The 14415-nt window shown below is 34.0% G+C and overlaps 1 protein-coding gene across 3 annotated transcripts; it reads right to left on the bottom strand.

Moving 5' to 3' along the window:
• Window positions 1-254: 254 nt before the first annotated feature.
• LOC148615497 (splicing factor U2AF 26 kDa subunit-like) lies at window positions 255-13845 on the bottom strand. 3 transcript variants are annotated; one of them, XM_088581748.1, is made up of 8 exons: window positions 13698-13845; window positions 8790-8877; window positions 8357-8423; window positions 7572-7648; window positions 3336-3407; window positions 2484-2617; window positions 1662-1760; window positions 255-566 (listed from the first exon to the last, which is right to left on the bottom strand). In XM_088581748.1, exons 1-8 carry the CDS (start codon window positions 13739-13741, stop codon window positions 425-427), a joined length of 723 nt encoding a protein of 240 aa, XP_088437874.1. In that variant the 5' UTR covers window positions 13742-13845; the 3' UTR covers window positions 255-424. The 3 variants fall into 3 exon arrangements, with proteins under 3 accessions (XP_088437874.1, XP_088437876.1, XP_088437877.1); XM_088581750.1 differs by lacking the exon at window positions 7572-7648 and adding an exon at window positions 7175-7248; XM_088581751.1 differs by lacking the exons at window positions 3336-3407; window positions 7572-7648; window positions 8357-8423; window positions 8790-8877; window positions 13698-13845 and adding an exon at window positions 3021-3329.
• Between the last annotated feature and the right edge of the window lie 570 nt (window positions 13846-14415).

Genomic DNA, 14415 nt, shown 5'->3' with positions numbered 1-14415 from the left:
AAACACCAATATCTGTGACAGTAACACTGTAGGACAAGTGAACACTAATGTCTATGACAGTAACACTGTGGGACCAATGAAACACCAATATCTGTGACAGTCACACTGTGGGACCAATGAAACACCAACATCTGTGACAGTCACACTGTGGGACCAATGAAACACCATTACCTGTAACAGTAACACTGTGGGACCAGTGGAACACTAATATCTGTAACAGTAACACTGTGGGACCCATGAAACACCAATATCTGTGACAGTAAAATGATTTTATTTGAAGACTAACATCATGAAAGATTTCAACATATCAATGCATGAAATGACTTGTGGATATCTTCCTATGTTTTGTACAAAAAGTTCATAATACTTTTCTTGTGTGTTTTTTTTTTTTTACTTTAAAAAAAGATCTATCCTAACACAACAATCAATATCTTCCATGGCGATCTCTGTCACGTCGACCACGTTCACGGCTTCTAGACCTTGATCTCCTTTCACGACTTCTTGACCTTTTCCTTTCACGACTCCTGCTGCGGCTTCTTCTAGTTGGTGGAGACCTTGACCTTGACCTAAAATAAATTATTTGAAATTGTTCAAAGAGCATATTCTCCATAGCATCATCTTGAATAATTCTTAAAAAATCATTCTCATATAAAATGCTTTGCAGGACGCAGCTTGATAGAACCACAGAAATTGAACCTTGAATAGTCTGGGCAAATATGGACACACCATTCAAACTTGATACAGTTTTGAATTTTAATTACAATTAGATATTAGACAATCCCAACCTTCCTTTGGGGGTATGGCACTTTGTTTCAGGCACCTTTGAGGCCTTTTTTTACCTTGGCTCTACTCACTACCCAAATATCAATACATGTTCCTTTTGTGGTACGGCATCTTGCAGTAAAATTTATATGAGATCCATTCACTTTAACTTTAGTTATTGTCAGGAAAGGCTTGTTTCAGACCCCTTTTTGGCCACTTATTCCAAAAAAGCTCAAGTCTCAACCTCCAAAATCAATCTCTGGTTTCTTTTTGGTGGTAAAGCGCCTTGTAATATACTTTCAAAAACATCAATTACTCAATAGTCAACTTATAGTCAATACAAGTTTCTGCACCCTCCCCCCTTTTGGCCCTTAATTTCTAAAGTGTTCAAATCTTTAACCCCTAAAATCAATCTCAGTCTTACTATTGTGGTGTAGAATATTGTAGAACAATATCATGGAGGTTCCTATTCTTTCGCCGGAGTTTTATAGTCAAATACCATGAAATGCTTGGGTTTTTTTTACCCCCAAAATCAATACAAACCGCCTTTTTGTGCTTTAGAACCTTGTTATAAAATTTCATAAAGATCAACCAACTGATATTCAAGTTATCACATGAAAACCAAGTTTCTACAGACAACAATGGCAAAGACAGCATTATATCATTTTACAACCGCAAAATATTTGCAGTCATAAAAATGTATATCAAAACACTGAGGATGAAATTTGAAAAGTGTGTTCTTTGGAAAAAAATGCAAATATGCATTAATACACAAACCATAATAAACGTGTATGGATGACTTGTAATCTTTCTCCAGATTAGTTCACATCAAGAGAGTTGATTTTATATTGTTTTTCTCAAGATTAAGTTAATAACAAGATGAGATAAATCTATAGTACCTTCTCTTCCTACGACTACGACCATACAATTCTCTTCTCAACTCTCTCGAAATTGGCTTCAGATGCATGAAATTACAGAATCCTCCTCTAGTACACTCTCTGAAATTATAGACAGATTTTTTTTATGTACAAGAAGTTAATACAATCTATATTTTTGGCAATAGATAACAATTATGATCAGTAAAACCCTGAATTTTGTGATTTATAACAAAGACACTATGGAGAGATATCCATAGTGAACTTGCAGTGAAATTCACAGAAAATACAGGAATCATAAAGGTAAAAAAACTCTAGACAAGACAAACTAGGTCCTCCATAATGTAATGGCCAGAGTGCCATACACAACTCTTAAATCTGACACAAGTAAAAGATAATGGTTTGGTTATTTCTGTATCAAAACAATAAGAAAGTATTTTATTGGAGGTAAAATGCTTTAGAAAAACAATTTGCAGATAAAGTTTTATTGTTTTAGATTTGCATACAATACATGTACAATGTATTTGCATCTTGCAAAAAAGTCCTTGATCTGCCACCTAGGTAACTTCTACATAAAAACTACCCCATCTCATACTGTCACATACAAAAATGTAGGTAACTCCTATGAAAACCTAACCTATTTAATACTGTCACCTTGGCAACAAATGAAAACCGAACCTATTTAAAACTGTCACCTTGGCAACTCCTATGAAAACCTAACCCATTTAATACTGTCACCTTGGCAACTCCTATGAAAACCTAACCTATTTAATACTATCACCTTGGCAACTCCTATGAAAACCTAATCCATTTCATAGTTACCAAGGCAACTAATATAAAACCTACCCCATCTCATACTGTCTACAGCAAGCTTCTCTGAAGTCTGTCACAGGAGATAATTCAGCATGAATTGGTCGACCATTAAACCAACGATTGTTCAGATCATTTACTGCTTTCTCTGCATCTTCCTCGTAACGGAACTAATATAACAATAAATGATAAGCTATTACACATACTACACATATAAGTTCAAAGAAATAAAGACAAAAATATCACTTTGAATCTAATATTACGACCCAATATAATTTCAATTCTCTGTGGTACATACGTCAACCCTATTCCAAAGTTCAAAAGACTATAACTCTCACAAAATTCAATGGATCACATCAACTCCTGGTACTGTGCACAAAAAAAAATTATCATGCCTTAACTACCTACAAAGTTTTATCAAAATGAGCCATAAAATCCTGAACCTTGTGTTATTTTAAAATAGGTACTATGGAGACTTACAATCTATGAATATTCTGTTTAAAGAAACACCTCTGCTTTTTTTTTAACCAATCAATTCATTGATTTACATGGTGGTCCTATATCATACTAAACCTTGATGTAAACATTGCTCACAAGGTGGTCCCCTAACACACTAACCTTGATGTTAACATTACTAACAAGATGGTCCCCTAACACACTCACCTTGATTTGAACATTACCAACAAGATGTTCCCATAACACACTCACCTTGATATAAAAATAGCCAACAAGATGGTCCCCTAACACACTAATCTTGATGTAAACTTTGCCAACAAGGTTGTCCCCTAACACAGTAACCTTGATGTAAACTTCGCCAACAAGGTTGTCCCCTAACACTCTCATCTTGATTCAAACAATATTAACAAGGTGGTCCTTTAGCACACTTACCTTGATGTAAACATTGCCAACAAGATGGTCCCCTAAGTTGTCACATACATTCATTTCTTCTATCTCTCCATACTGAAAATCAATGTCAATAATCATGATATTGTAGGGTACTAAAACTAAAATGGAAATATACTACAAAACTGAAGCTCCTACACAAAGAATCTTGAAACTGGTTATAATCTGAATAGTGGTGAAACAGATAGAAATGAGTTTTCCCCAAAAATTATTGTGTAACCAGTCTTAACAGCACAAACAGTTGATTATTAATTTCTATGCAGTGTTACTGGTAATTGTTGTTATCAATCTAAAGTATTTAAAATTAATATGCAATTATTTTAAAAGACTGTCAAGATAACTATTCAGTATATAATTTCTGTTTAGTGGACCAGTAGTTGTTAAGTGTAAAAACTCCCAGATCAATTTGGAAGATAGTAAAAAAACTCTATTATTAATCTCCAAGACTACAAGATTTTAGTGAAATGTGTGAAAAAAAATAAAATGTGGGGACTGCCTTGTATAAAAATCTTGTATCTTGTCTTGCTATTTGAAATTTCCAAATTACTATATGAAAATGATTTGTAATACTGAGAAAAAAAACAAAAATGTGAAAAACTCTGAGATACACGTATCTATTGTCTTATAAGTAAATTCACTAAATACATAGATAGGATAAATGAGCAACGGACTGGTAACTGTATATAGTTGGTGTACTGAATACGATTCAAGCTAGTCCAAACAAATCCTGTCAATCCAGAAGATCATGCTGTCATGTAGAAATCAAATAAAGGGTCTTGGTATTCATTAATAGAAAAAGCTAACAAATCAGCTGGTCTAGAGCAGCAATCCAAAGTCGGCCTGAACAACCATTACACCATGGTCTAGAGCAGCAATCCAAAGTCGGCCTGAACAACCATTACACCATGGTCTAGAGCAGCAATCCAAAGTGGACCTGAACAACCATTACACCATGGTCTAGAGCAGCAATCCAAAGTCGGCCTGAACAACCATTACACCATGGTCTAGAGCAGCAATCCTAAGTCGGCCTGAACAACCATTACACCATGGTCTAGAGCAGCAATCCTAAGTCGGCCTGAACAACCATTACACCATGGTCTAGAGCAGCAATCCTAAGTCGGCCTGAACAACCATTACACCATGGTCTAAAGCAGCAATCCTAAGTCGACCTGAACAACCATTACACCATGGTCTAGAGCAGCAATCCTAAGTCGGCCTGAACAACCATTACACCATGGTCTAAAGCAGCAATCCTAAGTCGGCCTGAACAACCATTACACCATGGTCTAGAGCAGCAATCCAAAGTGGACCTGAACAACCATTACACCATGGTCTAAAGCAGCAATCCTAAGTCGGCCTGAACAACCATTACACCATGGTCTAGAGCAGCAATCCAAAGTGGACCCGAACAACCATTACACCATGGTCTAGAGCAGCAATCCAAAGTCGGCCTGAACAACCATTACACCATGGTCTAGAGCAGCAATCCAAAGTCGGCCTGAACAACCATTACACCATGGTCTAGAGCAGCAATCCAAAGTCGGCCTGAACAACCATTACACCATGGTCTAAAGCAGCAATCCTAAGTCGGCCTGAACAACCATTACACCATGGTCTAGAGCAGCAATCCAAAGTCGGCCTGAACAACCATTACACCATGGTCTAAAGCAGCAATCCAAAGTCGACCTGAACAACCATTACACCATGGTCTAGAGCAGCAATCCAAAATCGGCCTGAACAACCATTACACCATGGTCTAAAGCAGCAATCCAAAGTCGACCTGAACAACCATTACACCATGGTCTAAAGCAGCAATCCTAAGTCGGCCTGAACAACCATTACACCATGGTCTAGAGCAGCAATCCTAAGTCGACCTGAACAACCATTACACCATGGTCTAAAGCAGCAATCCTAAGTCGGCCTGAACAACCATTACACCATGGTCTAAAGCAGCAATCCTAAGTCGACCTGAACAACCATTACACCATGGTCTAAAGCAGCAATCCTAAGTCGGCCTGAACAACCATTACACCATGGTCTAAAGCAGCAATCCAAAGTGGACCCAAACAACCATTACATCATGCTCTAGAGGAGCAATCTAAAGTTGGCCAGAACAACAATTACATCATGGTTTAGAGCCACAATTCACAGTTGGCCTGAACAACAATTACATCATGGTTTAGAGCCACAATTCACAGTTGGCCTGAACAACAATTACATCATGGTTCAGAGCCACAATTCACAGTTGGCCTGAACAACAATTATGTCATGGTTTACAATCAAATATAGAATAATCTATTCTAGCTGACAACTCTAGCGTAAAGGGTATATAGCAGGGAGGTGTTAGTAAATATCAACATTTGTGTTTAGTATTTCCACACTATAACTACCATTCCAAATATGTAAATGGGTACAATTCAATCCAGCAAAACATTTGCATATGAACTTTTTAAATGGAATGCTAATGGGAATTTTCTTATAAATTACTATCTTTGGTATGGAATACATTTAATAATACATTACTATAACTGATGTTTTTTTGTAGTTTATTTGAAAAATAATTACCTGTCGTTTGAAAAATTAATTACCAAACATATAAGCATAATTTCCATTTACTCATTTATATTTGTTTTTAAATGCAAGAATCAGATATGTATCCAGGCTGTCAAGTTACTCTGAAGTTATGAAAAAAATAAGAATTTCTTTTTCAAAATATAGGGAAAAATAGAAACATATACACCAATTTTAAAGTAGTATTAAAAATAATACTGATAAAAACCACCTTTTCAACACAGATTTAAAAAACAAAGAATGATTTAACTTTTTCAATACAAAAATGTCCAATCTAATTTTATTAAATACCGATTATGTGTCAATGCTACATATCAAGGTTGTGAAGCATTGACACTAAACCTTTTAAATCAGATTTGAAACTGGCCTCCACCTCCCCTTACAGCCAACCTTATCTCTCTCCACTTTTCTTTACTTTATCTTAATGCCACATACAAAAATATTTTCAAAACATGACAATTAACTAACTATTTATGTATTAGAAAACAAAATAATTCACCTTTTTATATAAAAACTGACTTAAAAAAATATTAAAGAGAACTTATTCTTTCCTTTTCTTTGATGCTATGTTGCATGCCTTCCTAAATATTATCTTTTCCTTGACTCAACATTCTTTTGTTCATCCCTTACTTCACTGAGCCTGTCTGTTGTATCTTTCATTTTCTTTTAAGTCAGGGATATGGATAAACTAACACAAAATTTCAATACCACTAAAGAATAAATAAGCACTCATATATCACTATAGACCCTTTTGTGCTAACTAGAATAGTCGATGAGCATGCGTAGAGCATGCTCAATATACACTTCCGCAAGGAAAATTCTTTTGTTCTTTTGTTCTGCCCAAGCCCTACCTCACTGAAGTGTATACTGTGCATGCTCATCAACTTACAACAAAAGGGTCTATACACCATACTTTTCAAATCACGGGTACACTAATGTAAAATTGTTAACTTGATTCAAGTGACATTTATTTGGCATTATTTTATGAACAACCAAAATCAAGAACTGACAACGACAGCATTTTGACCAAAATATAGGAAATATAGGAGGATTTTGTCCAAATACAGGAAAATATATGCACTTGTCAAAAAATAGGAAAATATCAGAGACTTGACAGCCTGTGTTTCTAACAGAAACATAATAGATAATAAAAAGCCAGAGTAAACAATTAAACTTTACATATTTGAACAAACCAGTCTTTCTGGATTTTACAGGATGGTGATTGTACACATATTTCCATGTTTTCTCCCTACCTTTTCCATTTCTACATAGATTTCTTCAAAGAATTCATCGTAGTGCTGTTGTATCTCAATTTCATCCATATGGACTAACAAAAATAAACAAAATATAAAGTATCATACAACATCTTATCAGTAGTTGGTCTAAGAAAACCCATGGTCTACAAAGCAAGAAACTTTCAACATTGTCATGGGCAAGGTAATACATAGGCAAGTAGTAAGTTCCATAAGGCAACATTTTCAAACAAAATTTGATAGTTACTTTCCTAAATCTAAACCTAAGTACAAAAGATTTTCAGAATTTTTTATTCAATATTTGTTTTGTTACATTTTTACAGAAAGAAGCCATTTATCACAACAAGCCCATGACAATGTTGTATCTGCAACAAAACATTCATCATTACATATTTACCTTATCTTCGAGCTCAGTAAAAACTTCTTCGAAGAAGTCATCAAACTCTTGCTGCGCTTCAACATCATCCTGCACAACTAATAAAAAGACACCTTCATACAAAATATTTTACAAAGGTGCAATATGTATCTTGAATGAAATACATGTATAATATTGATCCAGATATAGCCTTCATCTAAATGATGGAACAATATCAATACTCAATTTTTGTGAAGAAAAAAAATTAAATTGTAAAAATTTTATAGTTTATAAATCTGTCCAAATAGTTCATGACTGATGTATATGTCAAAGGTCTAAAACTGTAAATAATTCAATGAAAATTTCTGTGTCTACAACAAAAAGGAAATAAGTGAGAGCTGTTCAAAGAGAAAACACATGTAACTCCAATATACATGTACATGTATACTGGTATATCAATATCAGAACATCTGCAGTACTTTTATGTTCCATTATCTTTTTAAAAATTGTCCATGGAAGCGCTAATGCTCATTTTTGCAATTTCTGAAACTTGTTATGTGGTTATATCATTTACTTATATACCAAGGGTTATAAATATTAGTCTAAATATAGAAATTCAATCACCCACTGTTAAAATTCAGATTTAATTATCAGTTATCAAAGGCCCCTGTATTTTATATACATAAGTAACTAAAGCTTTCAAATTGAACTACCAGTAAAATTTTCTTTAGATACAAACAATGACCATAGCCTTGTCACCCTACAAGTCAGGCTACACCCTGTTAAGTACAAAGATAGGAAAATATCTAACATGGATTTATACATACTGTGTGAACCGTCAGCTGTCAGAGCAGCATTCTGTGGATTTAGGTAGGCATTGATCATCACTACTGTCTGAAATATACATATAGTCTATAATATTCAGAAAACTGATTGTACAGTGTCCAACTAGCAAAAATAATCGAGCATAGCACCCCTCAATAAAAGTCATTATAAAAGCTCATGAGAACTTATGTTACTGTTAATATGAAACATGACTATAAACATAAAAATTACTTACTCGGTCTTTCAAAAGAACATAAAAAGTTACTTCAGTCATAACTGCCTTATTTATTTTTAACTGAAATACATGTAAACAAGTTTGACTATCAATTAATTAAGCAAGAAAAAGTCAAAATACAGTAACAAAAACATAATAAGGGTAGAACAGATGATCAAGATCAAATTTTAACTGACATTTGTTAGTGAATAGGATAGTACCTGACTGAAGGTTGGCTTGTTGTGTAAACGTGAACATCTTTCTCCATGCCTGCAGGCTCCAATTTTAAAGTAAAATGAACAATTTACTCTGAAATAAAAATATATCAGTTCAGTGACCTTCCTAGGGATGAGGTAACTGTAATCAGTAAGCAAGTGCATTTTTATAAGTCATCACATTAATCAGTAATCATCATATTTAATGATTACAAGTACCTGTAATCATGCCTAATTGATTATTGGATGAAATAGTGGAGTAATCATGATTACATTTTTATTACATTACTCCCAAAAATGTTCTGTAAATAATAGATTATGAAGGAGTATTTTAATTTTTTTTAACATTTTTTCCCCATTTTACATTATTTATCAAACTTAACATTTTAATTTATTTTAGCAACTATACATTTTCTTTAACAGTGATGTACAACTCCATAATATATATATACATATGTTTCTATTCCCTTTTGTTTGTTTCACAATTATTTACCACAGCAAATAGAGAATATAAAATTAAAAATGATAGATATAAAAAAACTAAAACAACTGGTGAATATATAGCAATTTTTCATTATTTGTATCAATGTTGTGGTTTGGTCAAATATTTATTAAGAAATCACGTTAATGGAATACTATACTTTAAAAGTAAAATCAGAATCATTTTTAATTTGCTTCATAGAAACAAGTTTTTTGTCATGAAACCTAAAAAAATGTACTATTTATATCTGTGTAAATAATAATTATTTTAAAAGTTTGAAGTAGCCTCAGGAAAAAGTAAATCAATGTACATCATTACAACACAAACAAATTAATCAATACTATTGATTACAATTAACTTTCCTTTGTGTTATACAACTGTCACCTCACGTAAACAGACACTTACAAATGTAGTCTACTAATCAAAGTGAAACACACTTGGTCTACTCATCAGAATAAAATAAAAATGATCATAAATTGTGTTATTATTACAGCTTTGAAATTATGTATATAATACATGAATTGTTTCTTTTGCTTCAAAAGTTTTATTAATTATTTGGCAAAAAAAAAAATATGTCACTAAATTATCCATGTCAATTTTATTTTCTTTTAGGCCATGAAAAATTTAGACATTGCCACGAAAGGGATTGATACCCCCTGCAGCCTGTTGAAGTGAGCCCTGTATACTTGGGACCAATGTGGACACACAGTTTGTATTGGACACACAATTTGCTGCCATTTCTATAACAACCCAGTCCAAACAGCAATCACTACTATTTTTTGTTCACAACACAATAACAGACTATGACTAATTCCTGACAACATGCACATCACCCTTAGTATTCTGACATGCCATAGAGTTTCATAACAATCCTGCAAGTCATTAAGGAGGAGTTGTGGACAACACATAAGACCAGGTTTTGCTGAAAAATCCAACAGTCATCATTTCTACAATGTTTGTTCAAACAAAAGTTTCAGGAGGTGAACAGCACACCAGACCAAGTTTTGCTGAAAACGCTTAATACATTTGTACATGTAAGTCCAAAAGCCGTAATTATTACAATTTTTCCTCAAACATAAAATTTCTCATAACACGTACATCTCCAAATGATAATCTAACACTCCATTGAGTTTCATTACAATCCTGCAAGTAGTTAAGGAGTTTATGGACAACACATCAGACCAAATTTGCTGGAAAACACATAAGTTCCAACTGCTGTCATTTCTACAATTTTTGTCCGAACATGAATTCCTCACAATATTCACATGCTGAAAAATGCATACATGTAAGTTCCAATTGTGTCCTTTCTATAAATTTTGCCTTAACAGAAAATCCTGACAATATGCACATCTCCATATGGTAATCTAACACCCCATTAGGTTTTATAAAAATCCTGCAAGTCATTTAGGAGGAGTTGTGGAAAAAGCAAATGACCAAGTTTAGCTGAAAAGTGTGCAAGTTCCAACATTCATCATTTCTACAATATTTTTTTTCAAACACTAAATCCTGACAATATGCACACCTCCATGCATCTGGTTATATCACATCAAACAAAATTTCATAACAATGCTGCAAGCTGCTTAAAAATAGTTTTGACAAACGCACTGACTGACAGGGTGAAACCTACATGTATTTGTGGGGAGGGGGGGGGGTTTATAAAACTACATGTACACATGTAAGTCTGTTTATGGTTATCTGACTGACCCTAAACTATTTTATCCATAAACTATAAATAAAAAAATACAAATTGGTAATATCCAGTTAAAAACAAAAATATGTTTTCAGGGCTCGCGCTTCTGGGTGATTCAGGCGAAACAGTTGCCCTGGAGTCGCTCTCAGACGAAACCAAAGTGAAGTGAAGTCATCCTCTCATTTTTAGACATCGCCCATGATCGGGACTGTAATCCGTCTTTTAGCGGTATTTGGACCAGAGTTATCTTCTTCCAATAACAAATTCAAACAAGAATGGGGGCCATTCAGGAAAATAAATTGTAAAAATTATAAAAATCTATCAAATTATCGGTTCTAAGCAAGTATTTTAATCGGCTTTTTGTTTCAAACTTTTAAGACAGGATACAGAATAAACATTCTTTACTTCAGCTTACGATAATTCATATTTTACCATTCATATTTTGTTACGAAGCGAGCAAATTTGTTGTGCAGGTTCTTTGGACTAAGGTTAAATGTTTCTCAATTGACAATTAGGTTTTATAACAGAATAGTAAATTCTCCAATTCAACGGAACATTTCTTAAGCTTTAGGCAAGTTTGTACCGACCGCTACAACACGTGTCAATAAAACTTCAGTCTTGATTTGTCAGTAATAAATTTTTAACATGATTATTGATACCAGTTTTCTAGGATTTTTCAGAAATTGAAGTTTCCTCAGGAAAAATCCATATAAAATCAACTTTCCCACAGTCAATGACTGCCTTCCTAACAAAACAAATCCTTACAGCATATGAAGTTTTCAACTTGCCATGGGAAAGTGTAACTAAGTACCTAACTTTCCCTGACCCAAATTTCACTTGCCCCGGGTAACGGGAAATAGGAATTCTAAAACACTGGATACTCTTTATCAACTTATATCAAGAGACTGTATATTTTGAACATGAAATCATTATGGATTCAGTGTTCTAATATTTTTCAGAAATTGAGGTTTCCTCAGGAAAAATCCATATAAAATCAACTTTCCCACAGTCAATGACTGCTTTCCTAACAAAACAAATCCTTACAGCATATGAAGTTTTCAACTTGCTACGGGAAAGTACAACTAAGTACCTAACTTCCCTGACCCAAATTTCACTTGCCCCGGGTAACGGAAAATAGGAATCATAGAACACTGGGATTAAGTGGGATCAGGTAAAAATGAAAATTCCAACAGAATGTCACTGCCTGAAATTTTCTATTCCAGTACTTCTAAAAAAGACATTTCAATAGGACAATGGATTGCAAGAAGCCTTGCTTTACTCATATATTAATTTTGCTGTAATAAATTTGGTAAGAGGTAGAGGTATAGATTTGAAATTCATTTCATGAATATATGATACAGTCAGTCACTCCGTCAGCAGACTGATTTCATTTTGTCCATAATATATAGTTACTTACAGATGTAGCTAAAAGAAAAAGTAACATTCATCTAAAATAAAATTAAATGAATATATGAAAATGCTTGCTTATATTAAGTGCATGTACATGTAAGTAACATAATATAACACATATAATTAAAAAAAGCATTAGTAAAATGATGCGTGTATGCATTCACTTCTCCTTGTTCATCCCCACTTCTCCCTAGTGTCTCTCTGAAAGAGAGGTCACTTCTTCCTGTCTTTCTCAAGTAACTTGAGCCCTGTGTTTTATTCAAGTCTTTCCAGCTTTTGAGACATTTACTACACAGCGTTGTCCCATTCATCAATGTGTATGGTCAACCCAGTCAGCAGCATGGTAACCACAAAAATAATTATTAATAATACATACAAAGTTGTCAATTACATGTGCATGATACAGCACACAAGAGACTAATGATTTGGTTGTAAAAGTGGACCTTAATCTCTGCACCGGAAGTGGGTACAGTTCAGTTCGGACCATATTGGAACTTAATTAGAATTGTGTAACAGGCCAGAGGCTGCCCATTGTTAAATAACGCATTGATTTCTGACCTTAAGGAGCATTCCAGGTAATGCTTTTCTCATATTCTCATTTCCGTGTGACGCCACACTCTGATTGGTTAATTGAAAGAATTTAAATCAACCCAAGCCATTTGGTACTAACTAGTCCACCTGCCAAGATGGAAAAATCCTTCTTTATCAACAGTAAATACAATGTATCCTCGAATATTTAGATTACTATCTAAATTGCACTGGATTATCTATTCAACAAATCATTTAAAAGAAGATTTTTTACAAATAAAGAAGATCACTGCAATGGATTTTGAATTACCTTCGGAATTCTATGTAAGTTGACGAACAGCGCCATTGAAGCGTCGTATCTCTACACCTAGATCTCGAAAGTACTTGGATATAGGGAAGGAAGATCATAACTTTGCAATTAGAGATGCATTTAGTTGTGATATTGGACCTGTTTGTTAATACAATAATGTACATTGTTCACACAAACAAAACCATAAATTAATATAAAAATGAATATCTCCACATATAACCACCTTCTAAAAACTCTGAATTTCTGAGCATATATCACAGATTGATGGCAAAAAAAACAACAACAACTACAAAATCACAACACACGCGTGATTGAGAAATAAGTTACTAGCTGTGTAGAAAAAAAAAAATTATGAACTGAAAATTAGCAACGCATGATTCTATTGTTTGTTAGCATAGCAGCTGAGCGCAGAGGATGCAATCATTATTAATATCGCAAGATAATTTGAGCCAAAAGCGGTTTAAGACGATTTAGTCTATGTACTGTAGTTCCTACTTGTCCTTTTCTGTTCCGAAAATTGAGGCAAGGTACTCTGCCATCTTGAAAAACGCCGATGGACGATTTGTTCTGATACCAAATAATGTTGGAAAACCAGTCGGGAACCAGCACAAAAAAAAAACTGTTGGGACCAGTATAACAAAATTAAACCTAAAACTAATTGTACATATAAAACAACAAAGCTTCAGAATGCACCAAAATATAGCTTGGATTAGGAAAAAAGTTTTTTTACAGCGAAAATGAGGTTACAGAGCTCTATAAAGCTCATGCCATTTTGTTTATGCAAGAATAATCAAGTAAATTAAGATTCGAGCAGAAATGAAAAGGATATATATTCAAAGGATAAAGCAAAAAAAAAAAAAACAAACAAACAAACAAACAAACAAAAAAAGGATTGACGAACACGAAAAAGCCAAACTATGATGACTCTTACAAAGAAACAAAAGTAAATAAGAACCCCGGACGCCACTCGGTAACTCAGTAAAAACTGGGAGCATGGACCAGGTGCATCGGTAGGGAGCTTTCCTAGGAACACCCGTCGAGTTGCTTGTAAAATGCTTAAAGTAAAATACTCTCAATACACGTTACACGGAATTTTCTACTGTAAATAAGCGATGAATAACATCTTTTCAAAATTCACAGTGAAAATAATGGTGTGTAATAACTATTTCCCTTACAACACCCGCCTCGCCACCACAGTTCAACACGCTGTAGA

The sequence above is a fragment of the Perna viridis genome, chromosome 5, assembly GCF_037379345.1.
Source record: "Perna viridis isolate PV_CMFRI_1.1 ecotype Kerala chromosome 5, ASM3737934v1, whole genome shotgun sequence".
Lineage (NCBI taxonomy): Eukaryota > Metazoa > Mollusca > Bivalvia > Mytilida > Mytilidae > Perna > Perna viridis.
This window is presented reverse-complemented; position numbering and strand designations above follow the sequence as displayed.

Coding starts and splice junctions, on each gene's coding strand:
- LOC148615497 (XM_088581748.1), bottom strand. CDS start 13,741: ATGGCAGAGTACCTTGCCTCAATTTTCGGAACAGAAAAGGACAA. Junction 8,878..13,697: donor TTCGGAACAGAAAAGGACAA/GTAGGAACTACA, acceptor TTTTTATTTCAG/AGTAAATTGTTCATTTTACT. Junction 7,649..8,356: donor GACAGCTGACGGTTCACACA/GTATGTATAAAT, acceptor TCTTTTTATTAG/TTGTGCAGGATGATGTTGAA.